This window comes from Ictidomys tridecemlineatus, chromosome 11 (assembly GCF_052094955.1).
Source record: "Ictidomys tridecemlineatus isolate mIctTri1 chromosome 11, mIctTri1.hap1, whole genome shotgun sequence".
Lineage (NCBI taxonomy): Eukaryota > Metazoa > Chordata > Mammalia > Rodentia > Sciuridae > Ictidomys > Ictidomys tridecemlineatus.
The window spans coordinates 22,162,979-22,177,108 of NC_135487.1; the positions used below are offsets into that span (position 1 = coordinate 22,162,979).

At 44.5% G+C, this 14,130-nt stretch overlaps 2 protein-coding genes and 1 pseudogene across 5 annotated transcripts in view; 1 reads left to right on the top strand and 2 right to left on the bottom strand.

The window, feature by feature from the left end:
* Positions 1-2,340, top strand: Tssk3 (testis specific serine kinase 3). The gene is made up of 2 exons (XM_021735153.3): positions 1-145; positions 804-2,340. Exons 1-2 carry the CDS (start codon positions 1-3, stop codon positions 1,463-1,465), a joined length of 807 nt encoding a protein of 268 aa, XP_021590828.1. The 3' UTR covers positions 1,466-2,340.
* Bsdc1 (BSD domain containing 1) overlaps positions 2,068-14,130 on the bottom strand; it is a 27,490-nt gene continuing 15,427 nt past the window's right edge. For all 4 annotated transcript variants that reach the window (XM_078025828.1, XM_021735147.3, XM_005317754.5 and 1 more), the window contains exons 9-11: positions 12,301-12,780; positions 5,224-5,327; positions 2,068-3,582 (exon numbers count right to left, since the gene is read on the bottom strand). In XM_078025828.1, coding sequence (XP_077881954.1) covers positions 3,550-3,582; positions 5,224-5,327; positions 12,301-12,780 — 617 coding nt within the window. In that variant the 3' untranslated portion in view covers positions 2,068-3,549. The remainder of the gene's footprint in view (positions 3,583-5,223; positions 5,328-12,300; positions 12,781-14,130) is intronic.
* LOC110596882 (peptide chain release factor 1-like, mitochondrial pseudogene) lies at positions 12,746-14,062 on the bottom strand (annotated as a pseudogene).

Consider the following 14,130-nt stretch of genomic DNA (forward strand, 5'->3'; position numbering starts at 1 on the left):
ATGGAGGACTTTCTGCTCTCCAATGGGTACCAGCTGGGCAAGACCATTGGGGAAGGGACCTACTCAAAAGTCAAAGAAGCATTTTCCAAAAAACACCAAAGAAAAGTGGCAATTAAAATTATAGACAAGATGGGAGGGCCAGAAGGTGAGCTGGGGCCCCTTTGGAGCAAGGGAGGGCTGGCTGAGGTGGGTGGGTACTTCCTCCAGTCACTGAAATCTCCCTCCTCCCTTTTAGTGGGGGAACCGAGGAGGATTATGGCCCTGGGATAGGTCAGTGGGGAACAGGGATGCTGGGATTCCAAGAACATCACACCTCAAATCCAAGATAAAATTGGCACAAAGTGAAGAGTCCTGGGGCTTTTCCTATTCCAGGAGGGGAACAGAGACTGGGAGACGCCACAGCCAGGGCTAACAGAGGGCAGGAGCTGGTTCCAAGGCAGGTGGAGGCTGGAAAAAGGAAGACTGGGCTTCTGGAAAGAACTGTGGGTCAGAAGGTAGGGGTAGGAGGAGGTGGTTCTCCACCCTGTGGGCAAATCAGGTCTCCTGAGATTCAGTGGCTTCCTCTAAAGTCCCCAAAGCAGCTTAATATCTGTGGTCTCACAGTAGTCCCTGACTTTGGCAGAGAGTAGTTCCTCTGAATAATGTATTAAAAAGATAATAAGTGAATATACTTTGCAATGTTTAAGCCACTAGATACATCTAAGACTATTTAACCCAGGAATAAGACCCAGTCATGGTGGGTAGAGTCAGGAGTAAGGAGTTAGGCCCTTCTGATCTTGATGTACATCTCTTTGTTTCCTCAGAGTTTATCCAGAGATTCCTGCCTCGGGAGCTCCAGATTGTCCGAACCCTGGACCACAAGAACATCATCCGGGTGTATGAGATGCTGGAGTCTGCAGATGGGAAAATCTACCTGGTGATGGAACTGGCTGAGGGAGGGGATGTCTTTGACTGCGTGCTGAATGGGGGGCCACTGCCTGAGAGCAGGGCCAAGGCCCTCTTCCGCCAGATGGTCGAGGCCATCCGCTACTGCCATGGCTGTGGTGTGGCCCACCGGGACCTCAAATGTGAGAACGCCTTGTTGCAGGGCTTCAACCTCAAGCTGACCGACTTTGGCTTTGCCAAGGTATTACCCAAGTCACGCCGGGAGCTGAGCCAGACCTTCTGCGGCAGTACAGCCTATGCCGCCCCTGAGGTGCTGCAGGGTATTCCCCACGACAGCAAGAAGGGTGACATCTGGAGCATGGGCGTGGTTCTCTACGTCATGCTCTGTGCCAGCCTACCTTTTGATGACACAGACATCCCCAAGATGCTGTGGCAGCAGCAGAAGGGGGTGTCCTTCCCCACTCATCTGGGCATCTCGACCGAATGCCAGGACCTGCTCAAGCGGCTCCTGGAACCAGACATGATCCTCCGGCCTTCAATCGAAGAAGTTAGTTGGCACCCATGGCTAGCAAGCACTTGATAAAAGCAATGGCAAGTCCTCCCCAATAAAGTAGGGGGAGAAAGCAAATCCAAAACCCGCTTCTAAAATGGTGATATATATTTTACACTTTGTTTAGTTATACTAAAGCTTACCTACACCCTCCCTAGACGACTCTTTCCCTCATAAGGGCCAAGGAACCAAGGCCTCATTCCCTTTTGTTATGGCTGACAAGTGATTTTCATACAGGTGTTTAACCAAAGTTAATTAAATTAGACCCCAGAATCATCCAAACACAGGGGGAGGAGAGGAGAGGAAAAAAAAAAAAATGACAAGAGCGATTGGAACCACTGTTGCTGCAACTTCCTTTCCAAATAAAAGCAGAAGCGTTGGGAATGCAGAAATGGCCTCCTGGCTCCTTGTCTTGGTGAGAAGCCAGTCGGGGCCCCATCCCTTCTTCATCCCAGAGACCAACCTAAGTCTGACATGGGGTCAAGGGATTAATTTCCTTAGGACCCAGACCAAACCCCCAATGCCTCTGTCTCAGCTTCAAGCAGGAAGCCACTCTGCAGTGTGTGGGTCCTGCCTGGGCTCCAGTGCAGCTGCCTTGGGGGACAGAAACAGATCCCCAGACACCTTCTGGCTTCTGTTGAATTTCTTTAATGCTGTTAACGGCAATTCTGTAAAAGGTTCAGGACAAAGTTCTTTTTTCTTTCCTTTTTAATTACAAAACTAACAGCTGTTAGAATCTTTTTTTTTTTCCTTTTTTCTTTTCCTGGCTACAAAATACTCTGGGGAGATGCATTATAATTTAAAATATATAATATTGCACAAACAACCAAAGGGTTAATTAAACTAAAGAAATAATTACAAAGAGAAAAAACCCCATCCCATCAAAAAAAAAAAAAAAAAAAGAATCAGTATTCTCTTCATCCCACCCCCTCACTCAACATTTGATGCACAGTGCCCCACTCTTGGCATCCCTGACCACAATCCCTTTAAATCACTGGTGGACACACCAGCTTATGTACAAGAATCACGAGAGCTGCATCGTGAAGCACCAGGGTCTCCAGGAATCCCTGCAGCCCTCACTACCCCATAAGAGATGTGGCTTCACCAAAGTGGAGGGTGGGAGCCACAGGTTGGCTCTGTCTTCCAGGAGAGCCTCTGCAGAAACCCAGGGAATCTCAGGACATTTGCCCCGGCACATCCCTTTGGAAGCAGAGGGCTGAGGCGGGAGAAGCTGGTCTTACCTCACCTGTGTTCACTGCTCTGTACCGCTGGTAGTTGGCTTGTGTCCTAAGCTACAGGGAAGTCGAGGTGGGTAGCTGCTTGGACCAGGTGTCCTGCCAGGCAATGCACAGAGGGGCCTGAAGTGGCCCCCTCCCTTCTTGAGGAGAGGAGGAAATGCAAGAGTGGACCCTTGCATTGGCACAGCTGGGCTAAGGACTTGGGTGCATTTGACATGAAGCCGCCCTGGGAAAAAACAGGGACATCCCAGTGGGGTCTGGAGGAAAGGAAGGAGGTGGGTTAGGGTTTGGTTTCTAGATTCTGAATCCCAAGGAACCTTTCCAGGAATGGAAAATGCCTGGGAGGGGAAGATTCCCAAGATAGGCAAATTTCTCATAGATGAGTGCCTTTTATCCACTGGCATAGGAACCAACATGTGCTTGCTGTCCCTGTTTAGCCAAGGGCAGGTGGCACTGCCTTCCTTGTCTGCTTGTGGGTGGACAGCATGTGCTCTTGTGGCTTCCTCCCAGAGACTGGTGGTTCAGCTTCGGCTTGTCAGCTCACAGAAGGGTTGGAGCTGCCCCTTGGGGCTTCCCAGCAGGAGGCCCCAGGAGCAGTGAGTGTTCAGCAGGGAAATGTAGGCTCTCCGGTGAGGGTGGTGTCCTCCCCTTAGGTTATCCTAAGGTTGGCAGGAGTCAGAGTCCTGGGCGTGGATTTAGACAGCCCCTTCCCAGGTGTGAGCAGAGGCTCAAAGGACCAGCAGGGAGCCACCAGAGGTCTGGATGGCAAAGGCCATTTGGGGGACATTCTCAGTCAGTGTCATCCAGGGCTGGGCTGAGATGAGCGAGGGAGGTGGGAGGTGCCGTGAGTGGGGGAGCTGTGTGCTCTGATTCCCCTCATTCCCAGTCCTCCCACTCTACATCTTCTAGCTGCAAATGGGAGGGAATAATGAAGAGCACAAACATACATTTACTCCTTTTTGTCAAGCCCAGACTCCTGCTGAGCAAAGCTGCCTCCATTTCTGGAAGGCTGCCCTCTATCCCAACCCTGGGCCATACCCTGATCCTGTAAGAGTGAACCCTTAGTCTTAAGGAATAAGTTGGGATATGTCTGGGCAGAAGAGCTGCCTTCTGCCTGAGGGACAGGCCTGCTGCTCGGATTGTTTCAGACCCATCAGAAATGCTTCCACCATAGTCAATGGAGGACACTGAAGGGGTGCACCTTGCCTAAGAAACCAGTAAGCCCACCCCTTAAGGAAACCTTGTCTCCTATGAGCTTAATTAAGGCCATGCCTTGGAAAGGCAGAAAACTTCAGAGTGGTCCTGTGACTGAAAGCAGGGTAGCAGTGGATTATAGGTGCTCAGGAGATCTTCACCAAGGACTCAGCACCCTAACTCCCAGCTCAAGTCTCCCCAGGGAACTTTCTCTTGCCTTGTTGCTCTTAGGCCTACTGTTACCTGCTGTCTGAAATGATGGCTTTATAGAATGACTCTTCTCAAAGCTGCAGGTCAGGATTTTTTTTTTTTTTCTCACAGTACTGGGGATTGAGCCCAGTGGTGCTCTGCCACTGAACTTATCCCCAGTTCTTTTTTTTTCCTTGGTACTGGAATTGAACCCAGAGGTACTTTACCACTAAGCCATATCCGTAGCCCTTTTTATTTTTTATTTTCATAAAGGGTTTCATTAAAGTTGTTTAAGGCCTTGCTAAGTTGCTAAAGCTGGCCTCAAACTTGTGATCCTCCTGCCTCAGCTCCAGAGTCATTGGGACTACAGGTGTGTACCACTGCACCCAGAAAAAAATGTATTTTTGAGAAAGGGTCTTGTGATTCTTCTGCCTCAGTCTCCTGAGTAGATGGGATTATAGGAATGTGCCATCATGTCCAGGCTACCTGTCAGGTTTTATTTTTTTGGTTATCAGGGATTGAACCCAGGGTCACTTAAACACTGAGCCACATCACCAGCCCTATTTAGTTTTTATTTAGGGGCAGGGTCTCACTAAGTTACTTAGAGCCTCGTTAAGTTGCTGAGGCTGGCTTTGAACTTGCAATCCTCCTGCCTCAGCCTCCCCCACCCAATGGGATTACAGAAATGTGCCACCATGCCCAGCCTGCATGTCAGGTTTTAAAGAAGACCGTGAAAACACAAAAAAGCTAGTAAGTCTCCGTGGCATTACAGGGTACCATGGGCCTTCTATGTCCTAAGTATAGAGAAGTCAACAGGTGCAAAATATTCTTAAATAGGTTACTACCTGCCCTGAGGCTTCAGTTTCCCAACATGAAAAATCAAAGCCTTCATATGTCTTTCTAATCTGCCCACATTTTTTCTAGTTCCTTAGGTGAGTGTGATTCAGAGCAATGGTTAAGAACTCTCCCTCCGTCCACCCTAAAACTGATGGGAAGCAGAACCTGATCGTCATGGACCTGAGTGGGAGGTCCCAGCTCTCTTCCTATAGCCTGCCACCTCAGCTAGGTCCAAGAATCTACTTTGACAGTACAGGGAGTTGATGAGGAGAGTTCTCAGACCCTGACATCACTAGGCTGGCTTGCCTGTGGCCAATCACACCCACTCACCTCACCGGAGGCATCCACTTTGGAAAGTGCCATTTGCACTTCTTCTTCGGTCATGTCCAAGTCAAAGTCCTTCTCCCAATCCTCACTGATGTCTGTGCTTGAGCCTGGAACCAGGAGGGACAGTGTGAAAGGCAGAAGTGGGGGGGGGAGGTGGGTACCTAATGAGGTTTAGCTGGGTGTGATGGCAATCTTTAAAAAGGTTGGCAATACACAATACAAACCTTTACAATCTACTTTCACGTTGGCTCAGCAATCTGACTTTTAGGAATCAGGAAAAATCCTGGATTCAGTAAAAAGTTTAGCCAAAAGGATGTACATTATAGTACTGTTGTATAGTGATGAAAACTTAGAAACAATCTAAAAGTCCACTAACAGAGAATTAGAAAAATAGCCAGGTGTGGTAGCGCATATCTGTAATCCCAGCAACTCAGGAAGCTGAGGCAGGAGGATCACAGGTTTTAGGCCAGCCTCAGGCCTTAACAACTTAGCAAGACCCTTTCTCGAAATAAAAAATAAAAAGGGCTGGGATATAACTCAGTGGTAAAGTGTCTCCAAGTTCAAGCCCCAGTACCAGAAAAAGAAGAAAGAGAAAGAAAAAGAAATGGTATAGATACATGTTGGAAAATGATATGGTTAAAAGCCAAGGTTAGGCTGAAGAATTTTATACACATGACAAAACATTCTTAAAACTCTTGAGAAAAAGCTAATTACTAGGGGATCAGATTATAGCTCAATGGTAGAGTGCTTTCCTAGCACATGTGAGGCAGTGGGTTCGAACTTCAGCACCAAATAAAAATAAATGAGTAAAATAAAGCTATTATATATCCATCTACAACTAAAAAAAAAAAAAAAAAAAAAAAAAAAGCAGGTTACTAAAGAGTGGAGAAGCACTTTGGCCCACAGGCTTCCAGGGAGCCACAGAAATCTACCAGAAGAAACAATGTGTGTCTTTCTCCTTCTTCCTTCAGTTCTACTCAGCTGACCTGACTCCTCCTGACACACCAGGGTCATCCCCACCTTAGGGCCTTTAAGTGACTGTCCCCTGTACTATACTCCTCTTCAGATACCTATATACAGCCAACTTCCCCACCCACTTTACACCTCTTTTCATGTCTTACCTTCTACAGGTGGCCTACCTTGACTGGCATATTTTTCAACCCATCTCTCTCATTATGCTCTTTTGTTGTTTTTTCAGGTGTTTTTTTTTTTTTTTTGTAATTTTCTAAAACATTATCAGACACACTATGCTTATTGTCTAATAATAGAGGGGCTAGCTCCACAAGGGCAGGAGTCTTGTTTTTTTTTCTTGTTCTTTTGGTAATGGGAATTGAACCTAGTGGTATTTTACCACTAGCTACATCCCTAGCCCTTTTATTTTTTTATTTTTCTATGGGGTTTTGCGCTTGTGATCCTCCTGCCTCAGCCCCCAAGTAAATGGGATGTCAGGTGTGTGCCACCCTCACTGGCTCTTTTTTTTATTTTCATATGCACTCCTAGTGTCCACAACACATAGCCAGCATCTAATAGATATTCACAGACCCTTTCTCTAAACCAGTGGTTGGCAAACTATAGTCTGTAATCAAATCCTATAATCTATTTCTGGAAATAAAATTTTGGAACACAGCCATATCCATTTGTTTATAAGTTGCCTGTGGCTGCTCTAATGTGGTAATAGCTGAATTTAGTACTGTTAAAACAGACTGTATGGCCCAAGAAGTCTACAGTATATACGATCTGGCCCCACACAGACCAATTTTACCACAACTCCTGCTCTAAGTGATTCTAATACCTGTCACAACGTAACAACCACTATACTAACCATTTCTTTTGGGTGACTTCTTATATGCAATATTTTAAAAATACATGTGAAAGTTATCAGAAAGAAGTAAACTACATAAAAAGTTGCCCAGGCCTACATACCACACACACAAGGTATTCCACACTACCCTCTCTTCTTTGCCACAAGTGGTGTAGTGTGTGCATGGGCTCTGGAGTCAGGCAGACCAGGGTTGAAAACTTATTCCTTTATTTATTGTATACCCTGGGCAGATTATCCTGGCCTTCAGTTTATTTACAAAATAAGATAAAACTACCCTTTTTCCAGGGCTGGGGATGCAGCTCAGGTGGTACAGTGCTTGCCTCGAATACACAAGTCCCTGGGTTTGATCCCCAGCATGACAAAAACAAAAACAAACAAACAAACTCAAAAAAAAAAAAAAAAAAAAAAAAACCATCCTTTTTGCAAAGAGCCACTGAGAAGCTTATAGAACACAGACTCTCTGCCTTGAGTTTCATCAGGTCTACTTGGTGGCTTGGGATTTTGCTTTATCAACAGGTACCTGGGTGATTCCATGGAGACCCAGGCCTGTAGTTTGAGAAATAATGGCATCAGAATTAGAGATATGAGGGGCTGGGATTGTAGCTCAGTGTCAGAGTGCTTTCCTCATACGTATGAGGCAGGGTTCGATTCTCAGCACCACATAAAAATAAATTAAAAAAAATAAAGGTCAAGAAAAGAAAAAAATAATTAGAAATATGAGCTGGACATGGTGGCGCACATCTGTAATCCCAGCATCTTGGGAGGCTGAAGCAGGAGGATTACAAGTTCAAAGCCAGCCTCAGCAACTTAGTGAGGCCCTAAGCAACTTAGGAAGAGCCTCTCTCAAAATAAAACATAAAAAGGACTGGGGATGCAGCTCAGTGGCTAAGCATCCCTGGGGTTAATCCCTGGCACTAAAAAAAAAAAAAAAAAAAATATATATATATATATATAAACATGAGTGTAGGCTAGGGATATAGCTCAATTGGTAGAGTGCTTGTCTCACATGCACAAGGCCCTGGGTTCAATCCCCAGCACTACACACACAAAAAAAAAAAAAAAAAAAAAGAGAAAGAAAAAGAAAGAAATATGAGTGTAAAGTGCTTGTTACACACAGAAATAGTGGATATTTAATAAATGGAATGGAGCTCTATTTGTTCTAAAGGTCTCATCTCAGAACTAAACAATTTTGCACAAGGAAACACAGCCAAGTCAAAGCAGATCTGTAACCAAGACTAAATTCTTCTGACCTTGCACCTAAGTTTCCCTTGCCTTTAGGCTGCTTGGGTGGCACTTGCCTGCCTGTCAATGCAGCTTCCTGTGGGTCAGACTGCTGACTGATTTCTCACTTCAGAACTGTGGCTGTGGCCATGACAGTTTCCCTTAACCTCTAGAACTTGAAACTCCCTCTTTAGGCTTGAATGCCATGGCAAATCCTTCTAGTGGTAGAAAAGAGTATAAGCTAACATTTCTAGAGCATTTCACATCCACCCCCTGGGGTGGGTGACAGTATCAATTCTCAGATGAGAAAATGAAAGCTTTGGTGGCAGAGATGGGAACAGAGGTGCTCCCTGCCATTGGCCTCCTCCTCCCTTTGTCACACAAAAAGCATACTTTTTGTAGCTTAGTGGTACACCCTTGCCTTTCACATGTGAGGCACTGGGTTCAATCTTCAGCATCACCTAAAAATAAATAAATAAATAAATAAATAGACAAACAAACAAATAAATAAATAAATATTGTGTCCATCTACAACAAAAAAATTTTTTAAAAAAAAGCATACTAAGATCTTCACTGTGCATGTGGCAGAGACATGATCTATGCAATTTAAGGCTTCATAATGGAGTTTGACTGCTTTTTGTTTTGTTTTCAGGTCATAAAATCCATGACCACTAACCTGCCTGGACCATCATCTTTGTTTTGCTATTAAAACTATTTCAAAGTGCTGTCACTCACGGCTGATTTTATTCTGTTCAATTGGCTGTCTGCTTCCTCAGATAAGAAATGGACACAAAAACAGCTCTCAGGTCTCATAGTCAATGTTGAAGTGGGGCCTTCAACCCAGGGCCACAAGCCATAGGCTTTCCCCAAACTCCTCTTTTCTGCTGAGCAAGGTAAGTGCAGTCTTTTATATTTGATAGGTCCTAGGGACAAAATACTGGTGGGAGCAACTCTGCAATGACAGGAATCATCCTGGGAGACCCTATGGCTAGGCAACTCAAAAGACTCTGCTACACCCAAGGACTAAGCCTAATACCTTTCTAGGATGTGGGCATAGGAGTCACTCTGTCTCCAAGCCTCTGTTCCTTTACTCCCTCTACTATGTTCCCACTATTTTAGCCTAGTCCAAGACCCTGGCTTCCCCCTATCTGACTGACTACAGTTGCTTTCAGGGGTCTTCTGCATGGTATACCCAGCTCCTCCTTTCACAAGCCCTAGTGGGTAAGAGGGAGCACAGCAGTAGTAAAGAGCTCTCACTGTACTTCCTCCATAATCCAGTTTCATCCAGTTTCCAAACATGACTAATTTTTTCTGATCACCCTCTTTGCCACCCAATTCCAAATGGAACCTATAACTCTTTAACCCTGTTTCAATATCCCTCATTTCCTCCTTTACCCAGCTAAGATTTCAGGAATCATCACTGATCAATTCTTGCATATAGTTGGACTTTTTTCTTTTCCTGTTTATTCTTTCATTTTTACATCTGATTAAACCTGAACTCTGGTTAAATCCAACTCCCATATGCTCTGTGCTGTAACCGAGCAACTGAGTATGGCTAGGCAAAATACAACAGGGCTGACAGTCTCACTTAATATCCATGTCCACCAACCCCACAGCACTTGTCAGGCCCATCACCTTACTTCCATAAGACTACTTCCCACTCTTCTAAATATTTATTGGATCAGTGATTGATCTCAGTTTCCTACCAGTAGAAAAAGGGGAGAAACTGCACAGATCTCAGAAGGCTTTTGTGAAGACTGACAAACATATCAAAGGCTTAGTATAGAGGTAGACACAGAAAATGCTCAGAGAATGTTACCTTCCCCAAAGCAGGGCTCTACCCCAATTTTTTTCTGATCAAGATCTATTGCAAAATAATTACCTCCAACTTATAGACGAGTAAACAGAGGCTTAACTTTTCTGAAGCCACAAGGCTTGAGAGCTAGCTGGGCTTTGAACCCAGAACTGGCTAAGCCCTTAACTGCTGTGCTGCTTTAGGGTACCAAGCCAATCTGGCTCCAATTTAAGTTGTTAAATTCTTAAGTTCTATTTTTGAGCCAACCCACCCACTCTTGTTGTACCTCCCCATCTTGGGAGACAATACAGAAATGTGCCCTTAGACTGGACTACCATTCCCCACACCTGTCCAAAACTCTCCAGATCTCCTACACAATGCCTGTCTCCTCGGTGAACATCCGCTGATGCTCAGAGATTCCTTCTTTCTCTGAACTCCTTCGGGACCAAGTCTGTCCCAGACTGCTTCATGCTTCATCATAAAGACTGCCACTTCTGCCCCTCCCCCCTCAGTGTCTCATAAAGAGCAGGTAGGAGCTCAATGTATGACCTCACTGAGTCAGTCAGAAGGAAAGCACTGTTTTAGAGACTGGAAACACTGAAGCTTTCCATCGGGGAGCAGAGTAGGGCTTGGGTGGGGCCCATTCCCCATCCAATGTAGCAAACCAGTCCCTCACTGCCCAGCAGGCCAGCGCTCACTTGCTGGCTAAGCTTTGTGGCTGTGACTGGTACTAAGTGTTAGTGATGACAGCATATATGTGTGTCAAGAGATGAAAGGCAGTTTTGCTGATGATCAGCAGTCTATGGAGAGGGATTTTGAAAAAGGCAAAAAGGCTGACAGCAGGGCTGTCCTTGTCCTTTAATTCCTGGAGTTAAAATGGTTGCTTTTTGATATAAACTCAGAGTCTCTGGTCTAAAACTCAATTATAGAGATACTGAAGCTTGCCAGGCCTGATGGTGCACACCTGTAATCCCAGTCTTGGGAAACCAAGGCAGGAAGTTTGCAAAGTTAAGGCCAGCCTTAACAACTTTGCAATACGCTCACTCAAACTAAAAAATAAAATTTAAGCTGGGCGTTGTGATTCATACCTGTAATCCCAGCGGCTCTGGAGGCTGAGACAGGAGGATCACGAGTTCAAAGCCAGCCTCAGCAATGGCAAGGCGCTAAGTAACTCAGTGAGACCTTTTCTCTAAAGAAAATTAAAAAAAAAAAAAAAGGGCTGGGTATGTGACTCAGTGGCTGAGTGCCCCTGGGTTCAACCCCTGGTACCCCCCACCAAAAAATAAATTTTTTAAAAGGGCTGGATATGTAGCTCAGTGGTAAAGTGTCTGTGGGTTCAGTTCCCAGTACAGAAAAAAAAAAAAAAGAAAAAAAAGAAACTAAAGCCCTATCACTAAAGCTGGTGCACCCTAAGTTCAAGTTTTCAAGTTCATGAGTATTCATTTCATTCTTTAAAACAAAAGCCTTGGAAAGTTGAACAACTTTTCTAAGGTTCCACAGGGGAGAAGACCCTTGACATTAACATTACAGGGATTCTTTACTCAGGACAAGACTGAATTATCCAAAAGGATAGAAATCAGCAGTATGGTAGTTAAGAACATGGCCTTGGAGTCAGACAGGCTTGGGTCTAAATCTGATCTTGCCAATTCCTAGTCATGACAATTTGAACAAATTACTTAACATTTCTGGACCTCACTTTCATAATTTTTAAAAGGACAATTTTAATACCGTCCTCACTGTTTTGTGAGATGTAAGTGACAAATTAAATGCCATATAATATATTTAGCACAGGACCTAACCTAAACCTTATTTTGTGGATTCTAAGATACCGACTATTGAAGTTGGTGTGGTGATACACACCTGTAATCCCAACGGCTCTGCTGGGGCAGGAGATCACCAGTTCAAGGCCAGGCTTAGCAAATTAGCAAGGCCCTAAGCAACTTAGAAAGACCTTGTCTCAAAATAAAATATAAAAAGGGATGGTGATGTGGCTCAATTGTTGAGCACCCCAGTATCAAATCCCAGTACCAAAAAAAATCCTGTTATAAAATGTGCATGTTAAGACTTGATGAAATACGAAATATGTTAATAAACATATTTGAAATATGAAATATGTTGGAAATTTGCTACTAGGATCAAGACAAGGGACAAGGAGACACATCTGCCTTATTAAGTGGCAATTCTTGCCTGCCCTGCCCAGACATCACCACCTCCCCACCCCGCCTTGAGCCTCCAGACCTACCTTTTTTGCCATTGTTGGAGGGTGTAGACTTCCCACTATCCGAATTCAGCTCAAACACCCGTAAGTCTGTGGGCACCTCCTCCCTCAGAGTCTCTACTCTGGCTGGAGGCCTGGGCTCTGGAACACTGGGGCGGCCAGCAGGAGTTAGGGGCTTGGAGGTAACTGGGGGTGGGGGACCAGTCTCGCCCTCATCCACAGCCTGGCCCTGTTCCTCCAAAGATGCGTCAAGCAACTTTTGGGACAGGTCTTTGGGAAGCACTGGTGCCTCAGGTGTACAGGCAGGATTGGCAATCTGTGTCACCAGGGAGATGCTCTCACTGCTCTCTGATGGAGTCACCTCTGCTGGGGGCTCAACTGGGATCACAGGAGTCTCTTCACAGGAGCTCTGGGGGGCAGGTCTTCCTTCAGAAGGTGTGGAAGTTATGGTCACAGGAATCTTTGCCTCTTTTGGAGATATGGGTGAATTGCTCACAAGTTCTTCTGCAGAGAAAGGTAGAAGAAAATGGTATTATACTCTAACTAGCCTCAAGACAACCCTGGAACTCTCAAGTTCAACCCAAGTTTACTCCAATGAAGACAAATGCCATTTCTCTCCATCCCATCCTCTGGTACTTCTGCAGACACTCCATGCTAGTCAGTACCACATGCCCCTCTGGGCCTTGCCAGCAATGTGGCTTAAGGTAACGTAAAAATTGGAAAACCAAGACTTGAAAGTGGATCAGTTTCAGGGTTCAGGTCAGGCTCTGCCACATACTAGGTGTATGACTGGGCAAGCCACTTCACTTTTTTTTTTTTAATATTAAAATATTTAATTTTAAGGACTTTACAGAAAACAAATGAGTTAATCTGCTTCTTGTGCAGAAGAGCGCAAGATTTACAGCAGTCATATTATGAATGTTTTACTAATGCATTGAGGGAGATCGACATTAATTATCCATCATGAATATGTATATTGCTTCCCATTATAAACACTTTTTTAAAAGAGAACACTCATGAGTATGCACAACTGATGTGCTATAGTATTTTCCTGAGTGCATGAAATACTTTAATAACAAATCAACCTAAGCTTTTTTGGAAACATTTTCTAATAAAGATTCATAATCAGCATAGTTCTTCAGTGACTGTATAAGTTCATCCAGTAGATAATCTCCTCGCATAAAAGTCTCAAGACCATGCAGTGACTTGTTATTCTGTGATCTGTGACCCGGTTCTGTGGAAAATAATATGTTCTTATTTTCTCTAATCTTCCTTTAGTTCTAACCTGAATCTTCCTAGCACTGTAATCTTTTACTTGTTTCTTCCTCTAGACGCATATTGTACAGCTTTGCACGCAAATTTTTTCATAGCCATCTCTATTTTTCAGTTGAGACCTCTCTTGTTGGCATTCAGAAACAACACCTGTTGGAAGATGAACAATCCAGACAGCACTGTCCGTGGTATTTACATGCTGACCCCCAACTCCACTAGCTCGCTTAGTATCAATTCTCAAATCTTTTGGATTAATCACCATATTAATCTCAGTGGGCTGGGATAATATTGCCACTGCCATTGTGCTAGTATGGATGCGGCCTTGCTTTTCTGTCCTTGGCACTCTCTGTACTCTATGCACTCCCCCTTCAAATTTTATGTGTTTATAGGCTTCTGAACCGCCAATGCTGGTAGATGCATATCTAAGGCCACCTATTTCACTTGGAAAGTATTCTAAGGTTTCAAAATGCCATCTTTTATTTTTATTTTTTTTTAAGAGAGAGAGAGAATTTTTTAATATTTATTTTTTAGTTTTTGGTAGACACAACATCTTTGTATGTGGTGCTGAGGATCAAACCCGGG

Bases quoted from the DNA above. Each gene is read 5' to 3' on its own strand.
- Tssk3 (XM_021735153.3), top strand. From the start codon at position 1: ATGGAGGACTTTCTGCTCTCCAATGGGTACCAGCTGGGCAAGACCATT. The intron at 146-803 runs GTGAGCTGGGGC...TTGTTTCCTCAG, and splicing joins CAAGATGGGAGGGCCAGAAG to AGTTTATCCAGAGATTCCTG.